The sequence below is a fragment of the Amblyomma americanum genome, chromosome 5 (genome assembly GCF_052857255.1).
Source record: "Amblyomma americanum isolate KBUSLIRL-KWMA chromosome 5, ASM5285725v1, whole genome shotgun sequence".
Taxonomy (NCBI): Eukaryota; Metazoa; Arthropoda; class Arachnida; order Ixodida; family Ixodidae; genus Amblyomma; species Amblyomma americanum.
The window spans coordinates 167,191,036-167,214,136 of NC_135501.1; the positions used below are offsets into that span (position 1 = coordinate 167,191,036).

General features: G+C 45.0%; 2 protein-coding genes across 2 annotated transcripts; one reads left to right on the top strand and one right to left on the bottom strand.

Annotated features, from left to right (window-relative positions):
• The first annotated feature begins 4,833 nt into the window (after positions 1 to 4,833).
• On the top strand, positions 4,834 to 21,020 carry LOC144132988 (U5 small nuclear ribonucleoprotein 40 kDa protein-like). The gene is made up of 9 exons (XM_077665760.1): positions 4,834 to 5,114; positions 6,954 to 7,083; positions 7,166 to 7,259; positions 9,247 to 9,412; positions 14,779 to 14,901; positions 16,587 to 16,707; positions 18,216 to 18,298; positions 19,888 to 20,053; positions 20,937 to 21,020. The coding sequence occupies exons 1-9, from the start codon at positions 4,995 to 4,997 to the stop codon at positions 20,987 to 20,989; spliced, it is 1,056 nt and encodes a 351-aa protein (XP_077521886.1). The 5' UTR covers positions 4,834 to 4,994; the 3' UTR covers positions 20,990 to 21,020.
• Positions 21,013 to 22,812, bottom strand: CysRS-m (cysteine--tRNA ligase-like protein, mitochondrial). Its single transcript, XM_077665759.1, has one exon. It carries the CDS (start codon positions 22,689 to 22,691, stop codon positions 21,018 to 21,020), a length of 1,674 nt encoding a protein of 557 aa, XP_077521885.1. The 5' UTR covers positions 22,692 to 22,812; the 3' UTR covers positions 21,013 to 21,017.
• Positions 22,813 to 23,101: the final 289 nt, after the last annotated feature.

A 23,101-nucleotide genomic window follows, 5' to 3' on the forward strand; every position in this document is an offset into this window, starting at 1 on the left:
TGTGACCACGTACTGTGACCCTTTGCATCAACACAGGTGTGACACCGGACGCCGCCAAACGAACCGACGAACTCCATACGCTGTCCCACAATAAAGGAAGTCTTTATACATATCATTAGCGCCAGTTTCACTGCGTGTTTATTTGGCCTATTTTTAAAATATTATTTGCCCATCGCAGGCCTAACGCCATAAACGAGCGGAGTAAGAACAATCGCGATTATTAACAAAACTGAGACGCACGATTTGATTGTCGAGAGCAGCAACGTGCGGCCCCAAATAGAGTACATCAGGGCGGTCATGGATACCTGTGGAACACTATAAAATAAAAATATAATAATAAATTGCATAATAAGGTTATTTAAAAATACTCGACAATTAAACAATGCAAAATACATATTGTTATATGAATTTTAGAATATTCAAGTACCGCCTTGCATTTTAATTGCGCCAAACCGATTTCAGTGGAAGAACTGAGTAGAGGGGTTAGACATACGCGGAACAGATGTAATAATAATAATAATTGGTTTTTGAGGAAAGGAAATGGCGCAGTATCTGTCTCATATATATCGTTGGAGACCTGAACCGCGCCGTAGAGAAAGAGATAAAAGAGGGAGTGAAAGAAGAAAGGAAAAAAGAGGTGCCGTAGTGGAGGGCTCCGGAATAATTTCTACCACCTGGGCATCTTTAACGTGCACTGACATCGCACAGCACACGGGCGCCTTAGCATTCTGCCTCCATAAAAACGCAGCCGCCGCGGTCGTGTTCGAACCCGGGAACTCCGGATCAGTATTTTTCAAATTACGGTGCAGTTGCAGACGTTTGGAGGTTCGCCCAAACAACACCACTGGGCATCCGCAGATGCGTTATTATGATGAAAAGTGTATTGCTCAGCGCCCCGAGTCGACACTTTCCGCGAAGTCCTTGTTAGCTCAACCAAAGCATTATGAAAGGAAACACGAGAACGTTTGCCATTCTTGGCAATCGGGACAATCAGGCGCCTTTGCGTGCTGCGCCGTGAATGCGTGCTTAGCAGCTATCGCTTTTCGAAGAGCGGAGACATTCCTGACCAGCGCGTCGTCAGCTAAATCGGCAGCTGACCCTGTTTTCCGGCGTGGTTAGGGAGAATTAATGCGGGTGAGAGCGTTTCGTGACCCTTCTACCAGTTTGCGGCATGGGGATCCATTGATAACCGTTATCTCCTGGATTTGGCTCCGTGCATCACAGACGACCAGAAGTTCAAAAACTGTTGGAATGGAGCAATATGCCAGCTCTGATGCTTTAATGCACTATGAATGTGCTCACGCAATTTCACGCGTCTTGGATCCCTCTTGCGGCAGAGTGATTTCGGCTGTCACTGATGCAGACGACGCGGCAACGTGAGGCAGGCGTCCTTCCGCTTCTCGAACGGCGATAGCCTCGAACGAAGTGCTCAGTTAAATTGTGCTGGCTATGAAGAGAAACACGAGTTCTCGTGTTCCCTTTCATAGCGCCTTTGGTTGTAAATACAAGCATGAAAGATGCACCAGCCAAGAACTTGATTCTCTCTTCTTCCGCGGTGGCTCAGTGGTTAGGGCGCTCGACTACTGATCCGGAGTTCCCGGGTTCGAACCCGACCGCGGCGGCTGCGTTTTTATGGAGGAAAAACGCTAAGGTGCCCGTGTGCTGTGCGATGTCAGTGCACGTTAAAGATCCCCAGGTGGTCGAAATTATTCAGAAGCCCTCCACTACGGCACCTATTCTTCCTTTCTTGTTTCACTCCCTCCTTTATCCCTTCCCTTACGGCGCGGTTCAGGTGTCCAACGATATATGAGACAGATACTGCGCCATTTCCTTTCCCCAAAAAACCAATCATTACTCTTCCGTAAAGAGTGTTTTGCCACATTTACTTGTTCTGTGTGGCGAAGCAAGTACTACTTTTGTGTAGTGTGGTCTTGGAAGGAAATAAATTTGTTTTCGTGCATAATTAAGCTTTAGTTGACGTTCGAGTAGTGCTGGCTGGGACTACGCCTGCCAGCAGCAACGCCATGGTACCAGAGAAAACTCGAAAATTACGACCGTGGGTGACGCTTCAAGTTGGCGAGAACCGAAACAAAACCATAATCACCTATTATCTAGTCTATGGTAACAAAACTTACGTCAAAAATATTTTCTGTCGCACTGCAATAGATACTAATCGAACTTTTTTGCGACATTGCAGAGAATGTCACATTGAGCCATGGGACCACGAATTATAAACCTTTAACTGAATTCCTAGCAATGTCCTTCCTGTTTCCAGGATTCCTAAAGGACAGTTTCTTTTTTTTTTTGCATACCGATACAATGATCGTGCCCATTAAATCCCGCTTTGGCAAGACGGATCACTGCAAACGGGCATCACAGTACTCATTCAACAGTCATATTTGTCAGAGGTTAACTCCTGTCAATAGGGTCAACGTTACGAGACAGAAAGAAGGCAGAGTGGGCTAGAGAACAAGCACGAACTAAAGATATTCTAGCTGGAATCAAGAAGTGGAAATTGACTTGGGCATACACGTAGTGCTGAGAACATGCAGGTGACCGATGTTCTCTCAGGATAACAGAATGGATTCTAAGAGATCAGAAACCCAACCGGGCGCAGCAGGCCGTCTGGAGGGGAGAAAAGAGCTGATCGGAGATCAGTGCGTGGAAGATAGCGACGTTGATTATGACCTTCGGTGCCCAGCTGTACTTCGGAAGGTGGCGTCATAATGTTGGAGCAGCCGAAAATTTCGTCTGTCAACGTATAGACACGATCAGAACAATGCAACTCAATCTTCTGCGATCAATGTCCTATCACGCGTTACAGAGCGAACATGAAGTCTGTCTATTTATATTTACGTAAGTTTCGCTAGGGCGCTTACGTAAGGCGAGAGAACAGTTGAAACGCCCAAGCGTGGCCCCGTATTATTACGGCGCGATATTCATAGCAATGTTAAACGCCTATCAACTGGAACCTTTGACGTTTCCACAGAAATGAAGCGGCGTTCACTATAAATTCAAACCTGGAGTACCCTCTCAGTGTACAGCCGCTGATGGCGTGTAAATAGACCAAGTGAATAAGCAAACACATGCGAGCTGGTCTCTTCCAGCTCTATTTCGTTCTATTTTAAACGTGGACTATTCAGACTCAAAACAAACTCCGAAATCACAGCTGGACAAAGACACCGGAGGTGTAAACTTATCCAGCGTTTTGATTTCTTTTCAGCGTAGGTGCTGACTCCAAAATTACTGCTTTGCATCCAACGGTTCAAACGCCGTACCTTATTGGTTCGCTCGAGCGACAATGTGAATGTGAATGTGGGACCGATTTGGGATCATAAATCAGAATAATGTATTCAGAATGACCTGAAGAAGAGTTTATTTGAGACAAAGGAACAACTGCTATTACTTTAACCACCCATATTCATTTCAGATACGCACTATGTACCACTATCGAGAAAAATCTGCAAATTTGTGCGCGGATATTTGGAACCCCTCAATTCACAAAAATAACATGAATGAGTCAAAGGTCTGAAGAATCAACGCACGGCGCACACTTCCATGCCACAGAATTGCAGCCCTACTCTTTTTTTTTAAAATAATTTCAAAAATAATAATTTATGCCACATTAATCATTTTCTTTGTCATCCGAAGCTGTTTTCGCAACGAGAACTCAGTGTACACTAGCTGAGTAAAACCCTCCACTGCGTCAGAGTAGGAATTCGTGACGTCAATATTTATTTCTTGTTTTTTTTAGGCCGGATTCTTTTTTTTTCTGGGCCCGACATGACCCTACCATTCTGTACAGGAGGGATTTCTGATGTAGCCGACATCACTTACTTCGTGAAGCTTCAAAAAAAGTTTGAAAATTTGCGTCCACAAATCTGCGCGCGGTCCAGCAAGGGAATATAGCTAGAAATATGTAATATTTTTTTTCAAATCTTTGCGGTGGAATAACTAAGAACCTTTCTTTAACTCAGAACCCTTAAAGGCTTTTTAGCTACACTTTTCAAGTGATATACAGGCAAAAATCTACCAATCAATAAATCAATCAATGAACACATCCTTTTTTTTACGCGTCACATGCATGCATACTTCGCATAGTACATCACTACTCACGTAAAGTTTCGTGCTTGCCGCAAGGCGTAGCGCTCGCTCGTCTCTCTGTTCCACCTCCCAGGTGGCCTTCCTCTGCTAGGCATTGTAGTTTATCGACGCTGGGTTCCTTCCTCTAAGCTGTATGCTCTGGAGCTGTGTGCTGCCCTTCTGGTCAGGGACTTTATATATTGCGAAGAATTCGATCGCGGCGCGTGTTTTTCAACACTCGAAGTTGAGAGGCGGGTCCACCGGTTCAGGGGTGAAACAAAATTAGCGAGACAGACACCAAATTACATCTCCATGCGTCTTTCCTCTTACACCCCACCCTCCCCAGGTTTTCAGAGCACAAACTTTTATTGTACCTCCGTAACCCTGTTTTCACCCCTCACCCCTGCTCGATCCACGAGCTCCATCGACTAGCAGCACATCGTGGTCGTGGCCCTAGCAACCGGGCCGACCTAGCAACGGAGCCTCCGCACGAATCTACCGCTCTTGATATTGACGTCATGCTTAAAAAAAAACCATTTTTCTCCAGTTCACATTGTCTGGACGGTGTCAAATAAAAATTACATTATTTTAGTCGCTATTTGAATTGTTTATGTTATTTTCATTTTTGATCATCCACTCTTCTGCTATCAGAGGCAATTTTTGTTGTTACGGTTGTTTCTGTAGAACTGATGGCCACACTGTACACAAGATTGAAAAGTAGCCATTTGTAGCCGTCTGGAGTGCTATCCGAAGTCGCGCGTTGTTGTCGGTTTGCTTGAAGCGTTTTCTTGAAGTGTGTTCGGGGCCGGTGTCGCGGTTCTGTGAAGTTATGCGCTGAATTCCCAGTTTTACTGACAAATCGTGCATGAAAGCAACTATTGGATAAGGTTCGCGGGTAGTGTTCAGCAGTCATGGCTTATTATTCGACTCAGGAAAAGAGGAAGGCGAACGAATTGGCCCTGGTTCCTGCAAAGAAGTCTCGGCATGATCTCATCTCAGCGAGCGATCAGAACAAACGGCTGCAGCTCGCAGTAAGTGACGCTTTTACTTCCCGTTCTGCCATCATGACCTGCATCGTTCGCATCTTGATTCGCGAAAGGAAACTTAATCGTACACAAATTTTGACCGGCTAATTTTAGTCAAACATAGAGCAAGCATTTATGCTACATCGACTAATAACTGATAACTACTGCAGGTCAAAGATCCTAGACAAGATCAGTGATAACACCAACTGTCTAATAAAGTTCTCTTCTGTGATCAAATTCCGCATTGTTTCAGCCGGGAATTCTGTCCCGCTGAAGGTTTCTTTAGCCTAAAGTTCTGCCCACACGGAACAACAAAGCCACAGAGCAGCAAGTATTGGTACATTTTGTGACACATTGGTACTTCTGGGCGGAACTCTAACGGCAGTTAGACATTCTGCTGGTAGGCGTGTTTAAATAAAAAAATTGACCACTCTCGAAGCTGTGCCTAGAAAGAATGGCAACAGCCACTACAATGAACCTAACCAAACCATACCATACCTAACCGATTGAGATGCAATGGGCACGGAAACAAAACCACGCTGCAATGTACGATCATACATGTTGTGGTGGTATGTGCTGGCGCTAGTCTGATCAAAACCTGAAGGAGCATTTGGCACTGAGGGTTAATCCTAAAAGAAAGGGGGGACTTATGTGGTCAAAACTGCAGTGCCAATAAATGCTGCTTTTGGACAGAGCTCTAGGATCAGTGATGTTGTTGTTGTTGTTGTTAGCCTGTCAAAAGATGGCACATACCCACACTGGGTGATCGGCCAAGAACCGGGTAGCTATTCACCTGAACGCAGTTAATAAAAAGGAAAAGCACGTGGGAGCGCAACACCGATGAATTGTTCCTCATGAACAGAAAAGGGATGAGAGTTTTGATTTCAAAATGATAAGAATAAGATAAAGAGAGGGATTAAATAATAATGATTAAGTCAAAATGTAATAATTGATAGAAAAGAAAAGTTTGGAACACTTAGCAAGGCAGTTGGTGAGATTCTATCAGGAAATTTAGAACAGCGGTACAAACAGATCTGTGGCTGAACCCAAATGTGGTGGCGCCAAATGATAGCAAGAGCGGGCTGCTCAAACTAAGGCCAGGATACTGCAAGGGCTCCTCCAGCAACCTTTTTCTCAGAGAGTTGAATCGGCGACAATACAGCAAAAAATGTTCTAATGATTCAGGCTCACGGCAAAATGCACAAAGGGGAGAGAGCGCCAAACCCGACTTGTGCAAATAGAAATTTAGAGGGGGGATGTGGCAGCGCAGCCTCGTCAGTGATACTTCAAGCTGCCGAGAGCAACAAAGTTTCCTGTTCCAATAATATTTAAGGTGCTCATAACCCGTCGATGTTAAAAGCGTTGTGCCTTGCGTGCTTAAAAACGCACGTCGCCGAAATCTAGATGCTGTAATATAGGCTGTAGCCGGGATGATTGGCAACATGGGGCCGCTGAGGGAAGCCTTTGTGAGATTGTGAGCAATCTCATTTACTGTCACACTGCTGTGACCGGGAACCCGTACTAAATGAACAAGGCTCAAATGCGGAGGAAGTAGGGATAAGAAAGTTGTTAAAATGGGACCGTCAACATGTGCAGCGAGGGACGAACACAAAGATAAAGAATCAGTAATTGCTGCAACTGCTGTAATAGAAGGGTCTAGCTTGCGTAGAGAAAGTACAACTGCTCGAAACTCTGCTTGAAAAATAGGGGTGAAATCTGGAAGGCGCAGTGAAAAGGACCAGTCTAAATGCGAGCAAAATATTCCCACACCTGCTTTTTCATTGCATTGCGATGCGTCAGTGGCTATTGCTATATCTCAAAGTGGCACTCTTTTTTTCTTTTCAGGATATTAATCGGACATCCAGTTTAGAGGCACCCATTATGCTTCTGACTGGACACCAGGGAGAAATTTATTGCGGCAAGTTTCATCCAGATGGCACGTACCTGGCGACGTCCGGCTTCGACAGGCAGATCTGTGAGCATCCACTTTTAAGAGACATCAGAACTGTATTTCTAAGCATTGCTTTTGTCGCTGTGTCTGTCTCCAACTTTCGCAGTTTTTTGGAACACATTGGGTGAATGCGAGAATTTTGGAGTCCTCACCGGCCACACAGGGGCTGTCCTGGACATGCACTTCTCAACAGATGGCAGGTGAGTGGAATATATGTGTCGCTCTTGATAGTGCATGGCTGTTCCTATGTCGGAATAGTGACCACAGAGCTACTATTCTAGAGTACTGTATCCAGTGTATTGCTGTTTAGGCTTCAAAGTGTTTTCAGCTTTGGGGCCGGATAAAAGTATAAAAGCAAAGTTGTTCTACAAATGTCCCTCCGATCAATGACATCTAACTATTTTTGTGAGGAAGCTGACATTTGTGTGATGAATAAAAGGCACACACACACACACAGTTGCTTAGTCGCAGCTAACTTCATTTTGGAAAACGTTATTGTATATCAGCAGTATAGCAAGTGCTCCTATGCTGGCTCCTGTTTGTCAGATGTTTGTGTGGTCATGTTTTCGCTACAGCCTGCTAACAAGTCACTGAACTTTAAATTCTAGCACTTTGTGTTCAACTTTGAAAAAATGTATGTTCTTTGTAGTAGTTTGTTTAGATTGTTGTTTGTTCAAGCTGAAAACCTCTGCAGTCGGTCAGTGGTTAGCACGCTTGGCTACCATGCTGGTGGACCTGAGTTCAATCCCGGCTGCACGAGCAGCGTTTTGATGGAAGAGAAAATCAAAAGGCGCCTGTGTTGTGCAATTTTAACGCACATTGAAGAACATCAGGTGGTATAAATAAATCTGGAATAGAATCGTTCACTACATTGTCCCTCATAGCGCATGTGTGCCTTCAGTATCAAACCCCACAATTCACAATTTTTACAAAGGTTGTGGTGCTCAAGCTTTTGCATCATGCTGCTGGGGCCTTAAAGGGACACTGAGGAGAAATTGAAGTTGGCTTGTATCCATAGAATAGCAGCTCCTGATCACAAAAACGCCACTCTTCCTGAAAACAAAGCTCTTGTAATGTAGAAAATAGCAAGAACCAAAATACAGGTATCGCCGCCACAGGCCAATCTCGCAAGTACAAGCGTGATGACTTCCTTGGACAAGAGGCGCCACCTTGGAGGAATTTTCCTTACTTTGTGGAAGTCACGAATCTCTGAGGCTTGCAAAGGAAGGTTGCGCACAGCACCGCTAGCCGTCAGAAATCACGGAGTCTGCGTTTACGTGACGATTCACGTCACTCCTTTCTGTGACGTCATAAGAGTTTCCTGAGTTCGAATCAGAGGGTCAGGAAAAACTTTTTCAACTTCGAATCCAAATTTCTTTGAAATAAATGCATCTTTCGCGCCCGGACAAGCGGCAACAAAGCCATGAAATGGCGAACTGTCAGATTTTGCTAACAAAAAAATTTTGATAGAGTTCTCCTCAGTGTCCCTTTAAGTGGGAGTCGGCATAAGGGTAATAATGTAACGGGTGAGATGATGGGCCTTTAACACTGTGCCATCAGCATGTAGTCACCGAGGCAGGGACGGGCCGAGGATCTGAAAACTTAGGAACAGTTTATTATTTTGGCAGGAATGAAAATGGGAGCTGTCCATAGTGACAGAGCATAGAGGGAAAAAGTTTGACATGCCAAAAGAACACGTACCACTGCCCACTGGCACATGGAGCCCCGCCACTTCACACACTGATACCTCTGGTAGTGTATGAATCCACACATCCTTTGGTCATGTGACTCATGACACATTCCTAGCAAGCCTGTTCTTGTCCGGCCACCAGTCGGTGAAGGCTTTTAGCTTAGAGTGACAGCACACCCTTGTCTAGACGCCTAAATTTGCCGAATAAGATTTGGGCTTTACGTGCAGTTCCAGCTGTTACTTTGTGCCAATTTCCGATGTGGCAGTTGACAAGCCTGCAGACAGTAATATGAAGAAAGCTGGTGTCCAACGTTCTGCCTCCATATGTTTTCATGCGGTTGCTTCGCGGGGCGCACGTGGTCTGACAGCTGCAATTCTTGCTGCTCGAAGCAAGTAGTGCACTCACTTGTAACTTTCCACTGATGACCAGACGAATCTCTTCTTGCGAAACATAACAGTGGTGTTGGTGTTAAAGTGAGCTATGCTTGTCGATGCAGTCTGCTGTTCACGGCGTCCACAGACAAGACTCTTGGCGTCTGGGACACCCATGTTGGTGTGAGGATCAAGCGGCTCAGGGGTCACACCTTGTATGTCAACGCCTGCCACCCTGCCCGCAGGGGGCCGCAGCTCATCTGCAGTGGCAGCGACGACAGCACCCTCAAGGTATGGTATGCATTTTCTCACCTTCAAAACGAGAGAAACAGGCTGATGTGCCCTGGTGGCATTGCTTTTAATTTCTTATTATGCCACAGTATCTTGTTTAACTTGTCAAAACAGTTTTTAACCGTGCAGTTCTTGCTTGAGCGTCATCCTGATTTGTTGTGATCCTGAATTTTTTTTATTTGTGATGTTATAAAATTTATGCTATAGCATAGGGAAGGGAGGAAACCTGCAAGGAAGCTTGCATTTTGTCTGTCGTTACACACGTTAGCTTGACGTCAGACCTTCTGATGCCGTAACTCGTACTGATAGAGGTGCTGAAATGAAATATCATCTTGACGCATTTGTAAACTTTAAGAACAAAATGGCAGTGTGTTTTTGAAGCATTTGTTGAAGATCTTCAACTCATTTTCTTGTAGACATTTTTGTCTGTAATTTTAACCGTATTACATTTTGCGTTATACCTTGTATCCATATACCTCTGCAAAGAACACAAAGGTACCTCAACGGGCTGGTTGCATCATACTTCAGCGAAGTCAGCACAAGACAGTTGAAGGTGACTCTTAATGCGATACTGGCACCAGTGTCATGTTAAAGGAGTATAAACACCAAATATTGGTTACATGTTTTCTTGTTTGTAATGATGCGTAGGACAACATTACTACTAGTCAGTGTTTAAAGTCGGGGGAGCCTCAGGAAGCCTTGGGGAGCCTCAGACATCCCACCAATATCGACAAAAGGTCTAGACCCCCCCCCCCATCCCGTTCTAGGTAATATTGTAAGGACTGATGAATCCGAAGCAAGCAGCTATTTGTTATTCTTCTTGTCATTGGTGGCCGGAACATTTCTTTTTTATATTCTCGAAAATCTTGCTGTGGTTTTTAGTTTTTAGTAAGAGTCATTAACATATTTCTAAAACACGAGACAGAAAAATACAAAGTTGACTGCACTGCACAAAGGTTGGAAGACAAGGGGTAACCTGTGCCCTCACGTCATGAGTCAGTCCAGAATTGGCTGCTTAGCTCCAAGGCTACAACAACGAGCACACTGGCAGAGCTAGGGGATCATTTGTTTCAGGTCTGAGACATAAACTGAGCAAACAACCACTTTTAAAAATGATTTCCCCCTTTTTTACAGCACAATGTATAAAACAGGCTGCCAGCAGCTTTATTTTTTTCCCTCTCCACTTGTGCTCGAATCACTAGGGACTCCCTCCAGTGGAGCCAGAAGCAGGTTTAAGCGCTGCTACCGATAGATCACTATTTGGTATTCCCATACGACTGCTAAATATATTTTATAATTCAATTTCTTCTTTATGCTCTTTCAATTTTGGTTCTTTTAAACAGCCAGACAATGACTGTGACATCAAAGATCATTATAGGTCTTTCGGGCATAATAAAGCTGCACTGTAATTGCTGCTTCTTCATTGTTTGCAGGCGAGCTGAAATTAGCTTTTTGGTGATTTAAAATGATGCAGAAGTGATTACATCGCAGTTTCTTCATACCTTATGTGACCTATACTGACCTTTGACGTCACAGTCATTGTTTGGCTGTTGGAACCGAAACTGAAACAGCACGAGAGAACAAATTGAATTATAAATTACTTAGCAGTTGTTGGGGAATACTACCACGTGATGATTGATCTGCAGTGATATCCTATTTATTATTACAAAGGCAATACCTTGCAACTGAAAAGTTAATGTCTACAGTCTATAAGCTTTACAGTCTTGAAGTTTTACTTTTTTTTGTCCCATTTTTTTTTCTGCTAACCTTGTTGAACTACAAAGAACATTTAAAGCACATGCAATCTCACTGTGAATCCTTTCCTTTACTATGGAAGCTTTAATAGAGATTGCCTCTAGGTAAGTGGTGTTGATGACATAATGTGTCAGGACCGAAAACTCCCATGTTCACCAAACACCCACAGGTCTTGTTGCACGGGTGTGCCTTAGCTTTAAGGTGGAGCCTTTGTCAAAAGCAAACAGCACACTGTATTTGCTTCTATGCTCTGCCATGTAGCTTGTTTTGCATCGGAGCTGAAACGGACGCTGAAGATGATTGCATTCAATTTTTGTTCATCGGAAATTGATTCTGTGTCTCTCTATACGTGTCTTAATGTTTGTCAGGCAGCAGAAGACACATTTAATGCAAGTAAAATCACATTTCAACATTTTCCTGCCACTAAATTCAAGCTCGTGCCTACACCAAGAAGGATTCCATGATCGCCGTTTTGAAGTGAAAGGCAGTGTAGTCTACCTTCTGGGATTCATATAAAAAAAAAAAGCATTGTCGACGCGCTGCAATCTACTTGCGAAAACAGTCGGTTATAGTGACCCCTAGATTTTGTTTCCTGATCTTTTCTAGTTTATAAACGGGTTGGACTTTTTGTTGTAAAGCAAAAAACACTGATGAAAGTACGGTGAATCAAATTTTCGAAATACGGTTTTTCGCCAAGAAAGGTCAGTACTCTTGACATGCGCATCACAGCTTTCTGGCTGTTGAGGGAGAGCTACAGCCAGCCAAAGGAGAAAGTAACAAGGTACAGAAGCGAGGAGCGTGACGAGACGATGTTACCATTGGATCAAGTAGTGCAGTTGTACGTTTTCAGGCATTGCTCCACTACCTTGCGCACCTCTGCAGACAGGGAGGCCCAACACTTTACCAAACACCATCTGCTAGCATAGTGCTGTTCGTTGTTATCGCCCACTCAGGGAGGTTAAATGCTTAAGCGGCTTTAACACGAGAGCGTTAAGGCTTCCATTCGGCCGAAAATCCGGCATCGTTGTCTTCGTTGTGAGCCGAAAATCCCCGGAGAAGCAACATCCCAGCCCAGCGGATTGCGAGCAAACTGATCACCATGGCAGGCGGCTGTGAGATTAATGATTGGTCGCGAGAGGTTGCTCGGGAAGAGCAAACTGGTTCTCACAAGCCCCACCGGTGGCAGCACCTGCCATCACAGGGCAGTAATGCATTACTTAACCGCTGCGACAGGTGTGGTGTGGGGACTCCCGGAGGTCTATGAATGTAAAGTAGAGAGTAACTATTCTGCATACATGCGCATTAAATGCTACCACGTCATACCCTTGAGGCGGAGTGTAAGTGTCCCGTCCAGTTTTCTTCACTGCATGTACAAGCGCCATGCATAATTGTCACAAAAAAGTGTGATCCTCTGTCTACCACCAGTGTTCAGTGGCAGTTTCATCGCTGCAGTCAGCACGCAGACCAAGTGGTGCCTCAATCACTCCCTTAACCAGCCAACATACCAGTGATGATATGGCAACCGATCTTTAGAAGCTAACTTCAGTTTGTGTTTTAGTGCACTAGCGGTCAAGCCCATATTCAGAGAAAAAGCCATTTGTCGTTCCGGTCCTCCACTGGGCAGGCAGCCCACCTGCCACCTGCCCACGTGTGTAGCACAGTAGAACCTCTACTCTGCCTTTCAAAAGTTAATTAAAATTTTTTTTCCCTGCGCGTTATAAAAGCGGCTGTTTTCGTTCTACGAGAATTATAGTTCTGAGACCGCGCTCAGCCAGGCTTTTCGATGTCAAGGAGGTGGCTTTAAACGAGGCCCTGAGCATTAAGTAGACATCACATGCACCTCAAAAACACTGATTTGGACGACGCACCAAAAATATGGCTGCTCCGACTCTTCGAAGACACTTTGCGGCGCGTAGTACGGCTATGTCAGCAGCATGTCTTTCTGTTCAGACTTCCTCGAGAACCACTGTCACTCCACGGCAGCAGGCAGCGCTGTGTCCGTACTAGAAATTCGCATCATAGAGGAAAAAGAAAATGCGGTGTTCCCCTGCAACGCGGATGCGTTGGCGGCACGCTTTCTGCAGTGAAACGCAGCCCGCCAGGTGACCATTCGCCGCTCGTTTCCGGCGCATTTGATGTCGCTAGGCCTCACATGCTCCGCACTGAAGCCACAGCGGAAAACGCGCTTCTATGATCACTAACCTCCTGTGATCATAGAAGCATCTAGTCTTGTTGCCTGTACAGTAACTTCATGCTGGTATAAACGCCATTCTGGACAGTTCCCGTCAGCCGTCGTACGAAGTGGGATGTGCATATTTTTCTGTCGTGTAATTGAGGCTTTTAATGCATTAATCCTATGGAAGATTCGTTAGGTCCGCACCACTTCTTCAGAGTAACCATGACTGATATCCATGCATAGAATGACTATGATGCACATTTTGTCATGTATCTACTGTGCTTCATCTATGCCATGCAAACACACATAACACGCTGTATACACATGATACATCACTTTTATCATATGGCTTTCATGAACAACAAATCATAACCATGATAAAGAGTGCAAAACCAAGATAAACGTCGCAAAACAGTGGCGACACAATGCTAGCACACCTAATTCGCACTTGGCCTAACTATGCAAGTTTACCGTCATTTTTTTTTGTCTGCCAGTTGCATCATTTTACTGCCGCTGCTTTTAAAATGGCATTGTCATTTCTTTCTGCAAGTTAAGCTATATGTACGACCATTTGTGTGTTATGTTATTGCTGGTAAATTGACTCCTCGGGCTGACAAAATGGCCTGGATTTAAAGTAGTCCAATCCCTACTTTTAAATGTTCCATTTTCAGTGAAGGTGGTATTTTTTGTGATTAGAACATGGTAATCTCTGAATACAAGCCAAGTTCAATTTCTCCTCAGTGTCCTTTTAAGAAGAAGCTGAGGGCAGTCCATCGAATTCTTGTTCTCGGTAAAAATTGATTCCATGCCATTTTCTGAGTACTATATTGATCTTAGTTTGGCAGGAAAAGACACATTGATCGCTGAGAAAATTGTATTTCAAAATTTTGCCATCACTCGATTCAAACTCAAGATCTACACAAAAGGGACTCTGGTTCACGATTTTGAATTGAAGGGAGGTATAGCCATGCTTTAGGGATCCGTACCCAAAAAACTGTGTTGGCGCGGGCAGTTGTGAAATTGGCCGGTGATGATGACAGCAGTGTGTATTTATTTTTTGGCCTTTTCTAGCTTATATAGGTTCCGCTTTCTGTGGATGTTGTCACTTTGTTGTTAGAATGCTGTAGTGTGTCAATACAGGCCACCTTTAATTTTTCCTCAGTGTCCCATTAAGCCCTCCAGCAGTGCCAGGGTACCTCATTACGATGCTCAGAAGAAGACCCCCTGGGCTGTGTATTTTTGGCAAAGGCTGTACATTCGACGGAGGGGTGCACCACCTGCAATCTCGTTGTCTTGCATATTTCCGGGAGTAGATAGGCTCACTCGTTTGGGTGGGGTTGGGGTTCGGCACGGCTGTCACTTCTTTGCATCAGGGGAGACGGGGAAAAGTGTGAATTGTTTTTCTTTCTTCACCTCACCTTTGTTGCCGTTCCAGCTCTGGGACACTCGGAAGCGTACCCCGGCGCACAGCTACCAAGAGAGCTACCAGATCACAGCAGTCTCCTTCAACGACACAGCTGAGCAGGTGCTCTCGGCTGGCATCGACAACCAAATCAAGGTGAAGTGTACAGCCGACTTCTGTTCTCTGTTTTCACCTTTTCAATGACTGTGACGTCTTACTACTATAGCACTTTATTGGGATCACTGCATTGCAGGCAACGTATCACATGGTTCGTACTGACAAAATGAAGAGATCCTGAAAAAAAGAAAACAATTAAAATTCACAGCTAATGCCCTCATATAATTAAATGGCACTATGTTGATGCAGTCACATTTCTATGGTTCTTATGATAATTTTCAGCATGGCAATTAATATGAAAGAAGTAATTCCACTGGCTGATGTAATTGCAATGCAATCAGTCTGTTAAACTTTCTTTCAAATTGACAACAAATTACGCTGACTCAAAAGACAGACACAGCAGATGAGGTTGACAGGACTGGCATCTTCTGTTTTTTTTTTTTTTGTGGTAGTACAGTTTTTTGTCAATTTATAGCCATGAACCAACTCACCCAGCAAGAACTAGTTATAAGAAACTTTGTTTCAAAATAACGAAATTCTAAAATTGAGGGATGCAAACATTCATTAGATGAATATGCTAGACATTCCAATTAACCTAGCCGCATCTACTATAGACCGTTTCACGACCTTCAGAGCAGCCTGTTTTTTGGGGCTGTGGGGAAAGCAGGGGGAGCTTGGTATTTAACTTTCTTTAAGCCCAGTTTCTAATGTAGCAGTGCCCTTCGACATCTTCTTGAAAAGCTGTATAGTCAGATACAACTCGAGAACAAAGCAGCGGATGCTCCTCAAAGGAGGCCCTTAAGCCAATGGCGTTGACTGATTTCTGGGACATCATGATTACATTAGCTTGAATTTCCAAGCGTGACATTGCAAGGGCTTGCATTGGTACAAAGGGATTAACTGTGGATTAAGCGGATTAACCCCGAGGTCATGGCAACCGGACAATGCCATTGACCGGAGGGCCTCTTTTGAGGAGCATTCAGCACTTAGTTCTTGAGTTGTATTCGACTATTGGTGCTTGCCTCACACAAAGGTTGTGGTGTACCTTGTACAGGAGTCTTCAGAAGTTCGCAGAACAAAGTCGTTGTTTGAAAAGAGCTGCTGTTTCCCGTGACATAGGTGTGCTACCTGAACTTGAAATTTCTTCTGCATATTTCACACACACAAGCTCAGGCTTCGCCATTCATTTCTATGTTGGATACCAGGCTGCCAGAAAATGCACTTTTATCATAGCTTTCATATTCTGTACGCTTTGGCAGCTGCCTGTACAGAATGCTGCTTCTCTCAAAGGAGCAGATGTGAAAACATCTGCCTAGTAACCACTAGCTCGTTTATACTTGGATTTCACACAGCTAGGGGCTTTTGCTAATACGTATTACGGTTTAGTGTGATATTTCTCTTTTTATATCCGAAATCATCAGTGCCTCTTGGGCAGTGGTGCTGGGTCAAAGGAACAGAATTTCACAGAAAAATGAGCAGCGGCAGCACCTGGCTCTGTGAAGGCAGGACAGCCACCTGGAAAGCTTCTTGCACTCCCATTGCATCATGGAAAAGAGTGTTGCAATCTTATCACCTGCATTGGCATGTGCGACATCAGCAGACTACTCTCTTAATGTGCTCATTTTTAGTGTCTAATTTTTATCGCTTGCTATAATACCTCTGATGTGGCACCTCTTTTGCATGTTTTTCTTGTGTTACTAAGCTCACTGTGTACGCATTCACAGGTCTGGGACCTGAGGAAGAATGCGGTGCTGTACAAGATGGTGGGCCATCTCGACACCATCACTGGCCTCTCCCTCAGCCCTGATGGCTCATACATCCTTTCAAACTCCATGGACAACACATGTTAGTACTCAAGTGCTGTCGGCAGCGAGCATGGAATCACAGGCCTATGCCTCTCCCTAGCAGTACCTGTTCTGGGCACATGTTACCGTTGATTTTGGCGTCGGTGTCATTTCGTGCCCCTCTCAGCACCAGTAGGAGCAGCGCAGCTCAAAAAGCAGTCTGTGAAGGCAAAAGAATTGTGTCATGTGCACAACAATAAACATCGGTGCGATATATGTTTAGGCTATGTTCAGTAATATTTCTTGGTGGAAGAGGTCTAGGATAAACATGCACCAATCCATGCAGATGGATTGATTTCGAAAGTTGAGTCCTTCTGAAATGCACATTCTGCAAAGGAAGTTATGCGTTGGCTCCTGAAAGCAGCATGGTATTTGCGTGTTCATTAACTTAATTAAGGGTTAACACATCTGATTGGTAGCCTTTGGCTTATGTCTCTCCTACAGTGTCCAGGCTATGACAGACTAGGCTACATCCTAGATGTCAGATTTTCAAGCATTAGAGGTTCTTTCAAAAGCATTCTGCTTGTTTTGGGAGGTGAAGTTAACAAAGTTAAAAGATGCTGCAGCAAAACTCAAATTCTATTCATCCATAAGGCCATATGAGTGGTGCTAGAGAGGTTATGGGTGGAGATGTGAAATGAATGGCTTGCATTATAGGAATTACATATAGATATTTTATGCATTCAGTGATCAAGTGTTGATAGATGCAACAGTTCTGCTGGGAGTGTACTGATTATGTCACATGCAACACAGCTAAAGTTAGAGAGCGTTAGCTCTACTGGTGGCGTTTCGAGCCTCTGAGTTACGCTGATTTCGCGGATAGAATCCAAGATGGCAGCCTCCATAGCAGCGACATTGTATCCCAGTGGCTGCCATGTTAACCGAGGTGGTTACATAATGGAATAAGATTACAGGCAGCAGCGTGATGCCCAAGCACGACAACTAGATTCTAAACCATGCCGATCCGGTATATATATCCCTGTCTGGCAGGTGCCAAAGTTGGGCCACTTAGTCCCGACATTCGTGTAAAATTTGTGGGCCAGACGTTTTCCGCAAAATGTTCTGGATGGTGTCGTACGATTCAGCGTTTCGTGCAGCAAAACTTACTAGTTCAGTGAGAGCCTAGCTCACGGCAGGGATTCGAACTGGCGACCTATGTATACTCTGAATTCTACGCCTTTACGAATCTTTGTATGAACATTGCGGCTCAACTGTTTATTGCAGAGTGTTCAGGATGGTGGCATACGATTTCGTGTTTTATGCAGCATAAACGTACTAGTTAAGTTACAGTCTAGCTCGCGGCAGGGATTTGAATTGTCGACCTATGTTAGGTGTGTTAACACTCGATATTCGATCACTGCCTTAGTGTCGGCTAATTTTTTTTCTGCCCTTGAGTATTTTTGTGCTTTGTGTGCAAATGTGTTATTGACTCAGCAGTTTAGTGGCTGTCTTGTGTGAGACAGCTGTTGTGGCAAGCATTTATTGAAGCTGAGCAACCTTTTTTTGCAGTAAGAATCTGGGATGTTCGTCCTTTTGCCCCGCAAGAGCGATGTGTCAAGATCCTCCAGGGACACATGCACAATTTTGAGAAGGTATGCTTCGTTTCATGCTTTCTTCTTCTCATTCCAATACATACCTGCATGCAGACCTGTGGCAAACTGAGAGCCTTTATTTGGTGGAAGCTGACGGCTTGTGTCACTTTATATTTTCCATAGTTTCCGCAATGGCCGTGGCACGTACAGCCTTTGTCAAAAGTTTAGAGCCTAGGAAGTTAGCTTCTAAGCCGTGTTGCGGGACTCGTGTAGCATTCGTGGAAGCCCTACACATTGGTGGGGGCTGGACCAGAAATTTTCTTACCTTCAGGACATTTTGATCACTAAGGATGCATTGCAAGCCACATGATGTCGTTCCCTGGGCTCTAAACTTTTGACAAAGGGGGCAAGCATTGGGACTGACTGCATACCTCCACCACATTTGTTAAGCACAGGATGACTGACCATTGGGGAGCTCATGATCTCGGTGCCAGTTAACTCACAGTGCCGTAAGCCTTGCAAGGTATTTTCATGCATTTAGCACTGTTGAACTTGGCCAAATCGTTTTTTTTTTTTTTTGCGAAAGCAGTTTATGTGCACATTTTTGCATTCCGGCATTTTGCGCATGTGGTGTTAGGTTCCCATTTGGGGGCTGTTGAAGCCCGCATATGGGAGCAAAGTTGTTGTGGATACATCACACAAAAGTGTGAGAGCAAATGCTGCTCCTTAAATCCTTGTTTGCTGGCATGCAACTTGATATCTCTCACTAGATAATTCAAATATCTGCTCCGAGGATGGTGCCTTGGACTGCCTGATCAAAACCACTGTGGTCTGCATATCTTAGTTTAGCATACTTATGCTCACAATAATGTTAACTGAATTTGAAAACAAAGAATTTTAATATGAAAAAGGCCATGCCTTGTGACACCATTTAACAATGACATAGTATATTATGTTTGGACATAGAGCGCAGTTACTATTTTGTTGCATTAAGGTACATTGAACTTAGTGTCTCTGAATAATAAACTTGTGAAGATGAAGAGCATTCTGGAACATTGGCAAAGGACAACATGTGCACCAGCATCAGCATGATTTTTCTTTTTATTGTCTTGAAAACGCCTAGTTCCTGCTTAATACAGTCGCAGATACTATCAAGCCATTATACGACCTCACACATATGCCACCAAAATAAGACGACAGGCTTCTGGTGATGTGTGAACAGCTGTGGCATTCTTTTATTAACTCACTGGCTTAGAATACAGTTTTTGTTTTATTTATTGTTGATTGATTAAGAGCAATGAAAGTGCCCTCATGAGCTAAAAGCCCCACTCCCCCTTTCTAATGTCATTCATTCCCCAACTGAGAACATTACTGTTGTTTGTTTCTCAGGGTTTTGTGTGAGAGTGATTTATACTGTGAACATCACTGACATCATTAACTTGGAGCAAGCGCAGGCCTCAAACCTGTGCTCACAGCTCCGTAATATGTATGTTTCAGTGGTTCGAGTCTTGGTACTGTCATGAGCATGAATCCTTGATGCAGCGAGGAGTGGGGAATCAGTGCCACCACTTCTGACCTGGTGGAAAGTTTGATGCCTTTAGTGCATATCTAATGAATACTTGTCTTGTTTCTTGCTTACCATTTTTCAGAACCTGCTGCGATGTGCATGGTCTTCAGATGGCAGCAAGGTTACGGCCGGTTCGGCTGATCGCTATGTGCACATATGGGACACCACCAGCCGCCGCCTGCTGTACAAACTGCCGGGCCACAACGGCTCAGTCAATGATGTCCAATTTCATCCGAAAGAGCCAATTGGCAAGTGACTTTTGCAACTACTAGGGATAGCAGTACACTACATAAAGTATAGAACAGCGTTTGTCAGACCGAGTTCCGTGGTACCCTTGGGTTCCCTGAGCACCTTAACACACGCATGCCTCAACCCCAATCTTCCCTTTATCCACTTTATTTGGGGACTGACCATACTGCAGTTGCTTATAGCAGGCCATTTCACTATACTGAGTCATTATTAATCGAATTTTGCCATTTTTTAAGGGGCTGTGCAACTGTGTACTTGTTTTTGCATCCATGTTAGGCAGGAAGCAGTGAAAGCCAAGATAGGCAGGGTTCCTGGGCACGTTTTAGAAGCCACTTGGCTTCCACAAGACAAAACTTTGAGAACCCCTGGTATTGAATCAGCTAAGCATATGGTTGAAGTGTTTATGAAAAGGAACAGTGAAGCCAGTCTAAATGCAGCCACCCATGCACATGGAAAGATTTACCTTTTCAAAATGGCTTGGGCAGAAGGTATATTTGCACAGCTCACAAATTCTGTATAACTACAACTCTGGAGCAGCCACTGTGGAGCTTTGAGTTCACTAGGAAAGCAGATAGCAGAATGAGGCAGGATTAGTTGCTCACTGTGTTGAAAGTATCCTTCACATCATTTGTTTTACAGATGAGAATTAATTCTTATGTGGACAGGAAAAGGCTGTTGACATTGGTACCAGGTTTTCAGTGTGTAATAACATTGTGAGAACCATGCAAGCAGTAACAAATGTAGTCATCGTGCCACTGAGGGTTGACTGTTCATGCATCTGCATAGTATTCTTTTTGTATGCAGGTTCTAAGCAGTGTGATAGCATGCCAAGCTGCAGATGGAGTTCTAACAGATCCTTTATCTTTTCTGTTGCCCCTGCAGTGCTCTCTGTTGCAAGTGACAAGCAAGTGTACCTCGGAGAAATCGACAAGTGAAGCACTCAATAAACACATTCAGCCCGCGTCATCTGCTTTTCATTTCTGTGGGAGTGCCTGCTAGAAACTCCCAAGTGGAATTCGTTTTCCTGTCTTTCATTTTCACACCTTCACCCTCCAGCTGACTACGCAAAACATCACAAGCTTGTAAGAGCATCTTGTCCTTAGATTCCAAGGCATGGGCTCGCACGGTTGCCCTGAACGCCACTGTGTCATCAAGAACTCGAGCCAGTGTTGACGAAGAACCTGCAACATTACGTGTCTGAACAGAGGCCAACTCTAGCCCCAAGTTCCAGAAGAAGTTGGTGACGAATTCGAGACAGGCAGCCACTGCCGCTTTGCTGGAATCACTGAGACTGTGTTGAACATCTTTAGACGGTGCTTGAAGCCTAGCGTTGATTTCTGATGCCAGGTGCTGGACAGACGACACAGCTGTTGGGTAGTCGAGATCGTCAGCAAAAGCATCTTGTATGCACGACCTTGTTCGATTCAGTAGGTCGTACAGCTCTCGCTCTATTATCTGCGCTGTGGGCACCTGACCCCGGACGTATGATTTGGCGTTAGCACAGAAATCGTTCAGCGCCTGCAGGGAGCCTTCAGCACCCCGAAGGAAGTCCGGTGCGAGAAGCACGTCTGCTTTGTAGGCCTTTTGGAGACAGAACATTCGAAAAACGTCGGCAGAGTGAGTCCCGAGGAACTCCCGCAGAGGCATGGCGTTGCCAAGCGACTTGGCCATTTTCGTCGGCTTGCCATCGGGCCCGCACACGTGCACCTGCCCGGTGTGAAGCCAGTGGTTCACCCACTTGGACACACCGTGGTAGCACCGACTTTGCGCCAGCTCGTTTTCATGGTGGGGGAACGCGAGGTCCCTGCCTCCTGTGTGGAGATCAATGGACGAGCCGAAAATGGTGCTCGCCATGGCAGAACACTCGACGTGCCATCCGGGCCGCCCGGGCCCCCACGGAGCATCCCAGCGAGGCTCTCCAGGTTTCGCGCCTTTCCACAAGGCAAAGTCCCGAGCATCTTTCTTGCCAGCGGTTTTCACTGCCTCGGGGTCGTCGCTCACACTTCCTGGAGTGCGAAACACGGCGTACTGTGGACACTTGGCCAGCTCGAAGTAAAGGGATCCGTCCGGTGCGGTGTAGGCAAATCCCTTGTCCCTAAGCGCAGAGCAAAACTCGACGACCGCTTCGATGTGTTCACTGACGCGCATGAACAGCGTGGGGGGCAGAACGCCAAGGTTTTCCAAGTCCTCGCAGAATTCTCGTTCGTACTTTCGGGCGTGCGCCTCGAAGCTGACGCCTAGATCGCGGGCGCGGTTGATTATTTTGTCGTCCACGTCCGTGATGCCCATGAGCAGCACCACGTCCAGGTCGTAGAATCTGCTCAGGATCCGTCTCACGATGTCCATTCGGACGTAGGAACAGGCGTGACCAACGTGGGTCGAATCGTACACGGTCGGGCCGCAAGAGTACCATTTCACGACGCGCCCGGATTCCAACACGAACGGCCTCTTGTCGCGAGTAAAGGGATCATAAAGCAATATTCCCGTGTCGAGGCCCTGAGGAGGTGAACCAGGCGCGCTGGACGCATGGCAAAGCCCGGAACGTATCGAGTGAACGAAAGCGTCGGGCTGGAGGATGCGACCGGAGAAAAGGCGTCTGCAAGCGAGTGTCATTAGTGCCATGCTTCGTAGCGACATTTGTCAGCAGTGGCAAAACTGGGGCCGGCCCATTCAAAAACGTTTGGATCGGCTCTGCATTGAAGTGTACACTGCGAACATTACCCGGAACACGTCGCACGGTTATATTACGAACCGGCAATCGGCGCGCATGTGATTAAAAAAAGAAAGGAACGCAAGAAAAGAAGGCAAACTATTTTGCAACTAATCTTTAAAAAATCGTTAATATTTGTGCTTAAATTTTTCTTCAAGAAATGCAAAAATTGTTTTTTAAGAAGTAAAATTAAATTTGCAGCGGCTTGTAAAATTGAGAAAATTTATTCCCTGCAGAGGGCGAGTACAAACATGTAAGCTTCAAGAAGGTAGCTTTGAAGAAAAAGTACGTTTCTGACTAAAACAGTAAAATAGAAACTAGTATTCTATGCAGTATG

What these genes read in the sequence shown, in the direction of transcription:
- CysRS-m (XM_077665759.1), bottom strand. Translation starts at nt 22,691, where the DNA reads ATGTCGCTACGAAGCATGGCACTAATGACACTCGCTTGCAGACGCCTT.
- LOC144132988 (XM_077665760.1), top strand. Translation starts at nt 4,995, where the DNA reads ATGGCTTATTATTCGACTCAGGAAAAGAGGAAGGCGAACGAATTGGCC. An exon ending in ACATGCACAATTTTGAGAAG is followed by an intron (nt 18,299 to 19,887) that starts GTATGCTTCGTT and finishes ACCATTTTTCAG; the next exon opens with AACCTGCTGCGATGTGCATG. An exon ending in TCATCCGAAAGAGCCAATTG is followed by an intron (nt 20,054 to 20,936) that starts GCAAGTGACTTT and finishes TTGCCCCTGCAG; the next exon opens with TGCTCTCTGTTGCAAGTGAC.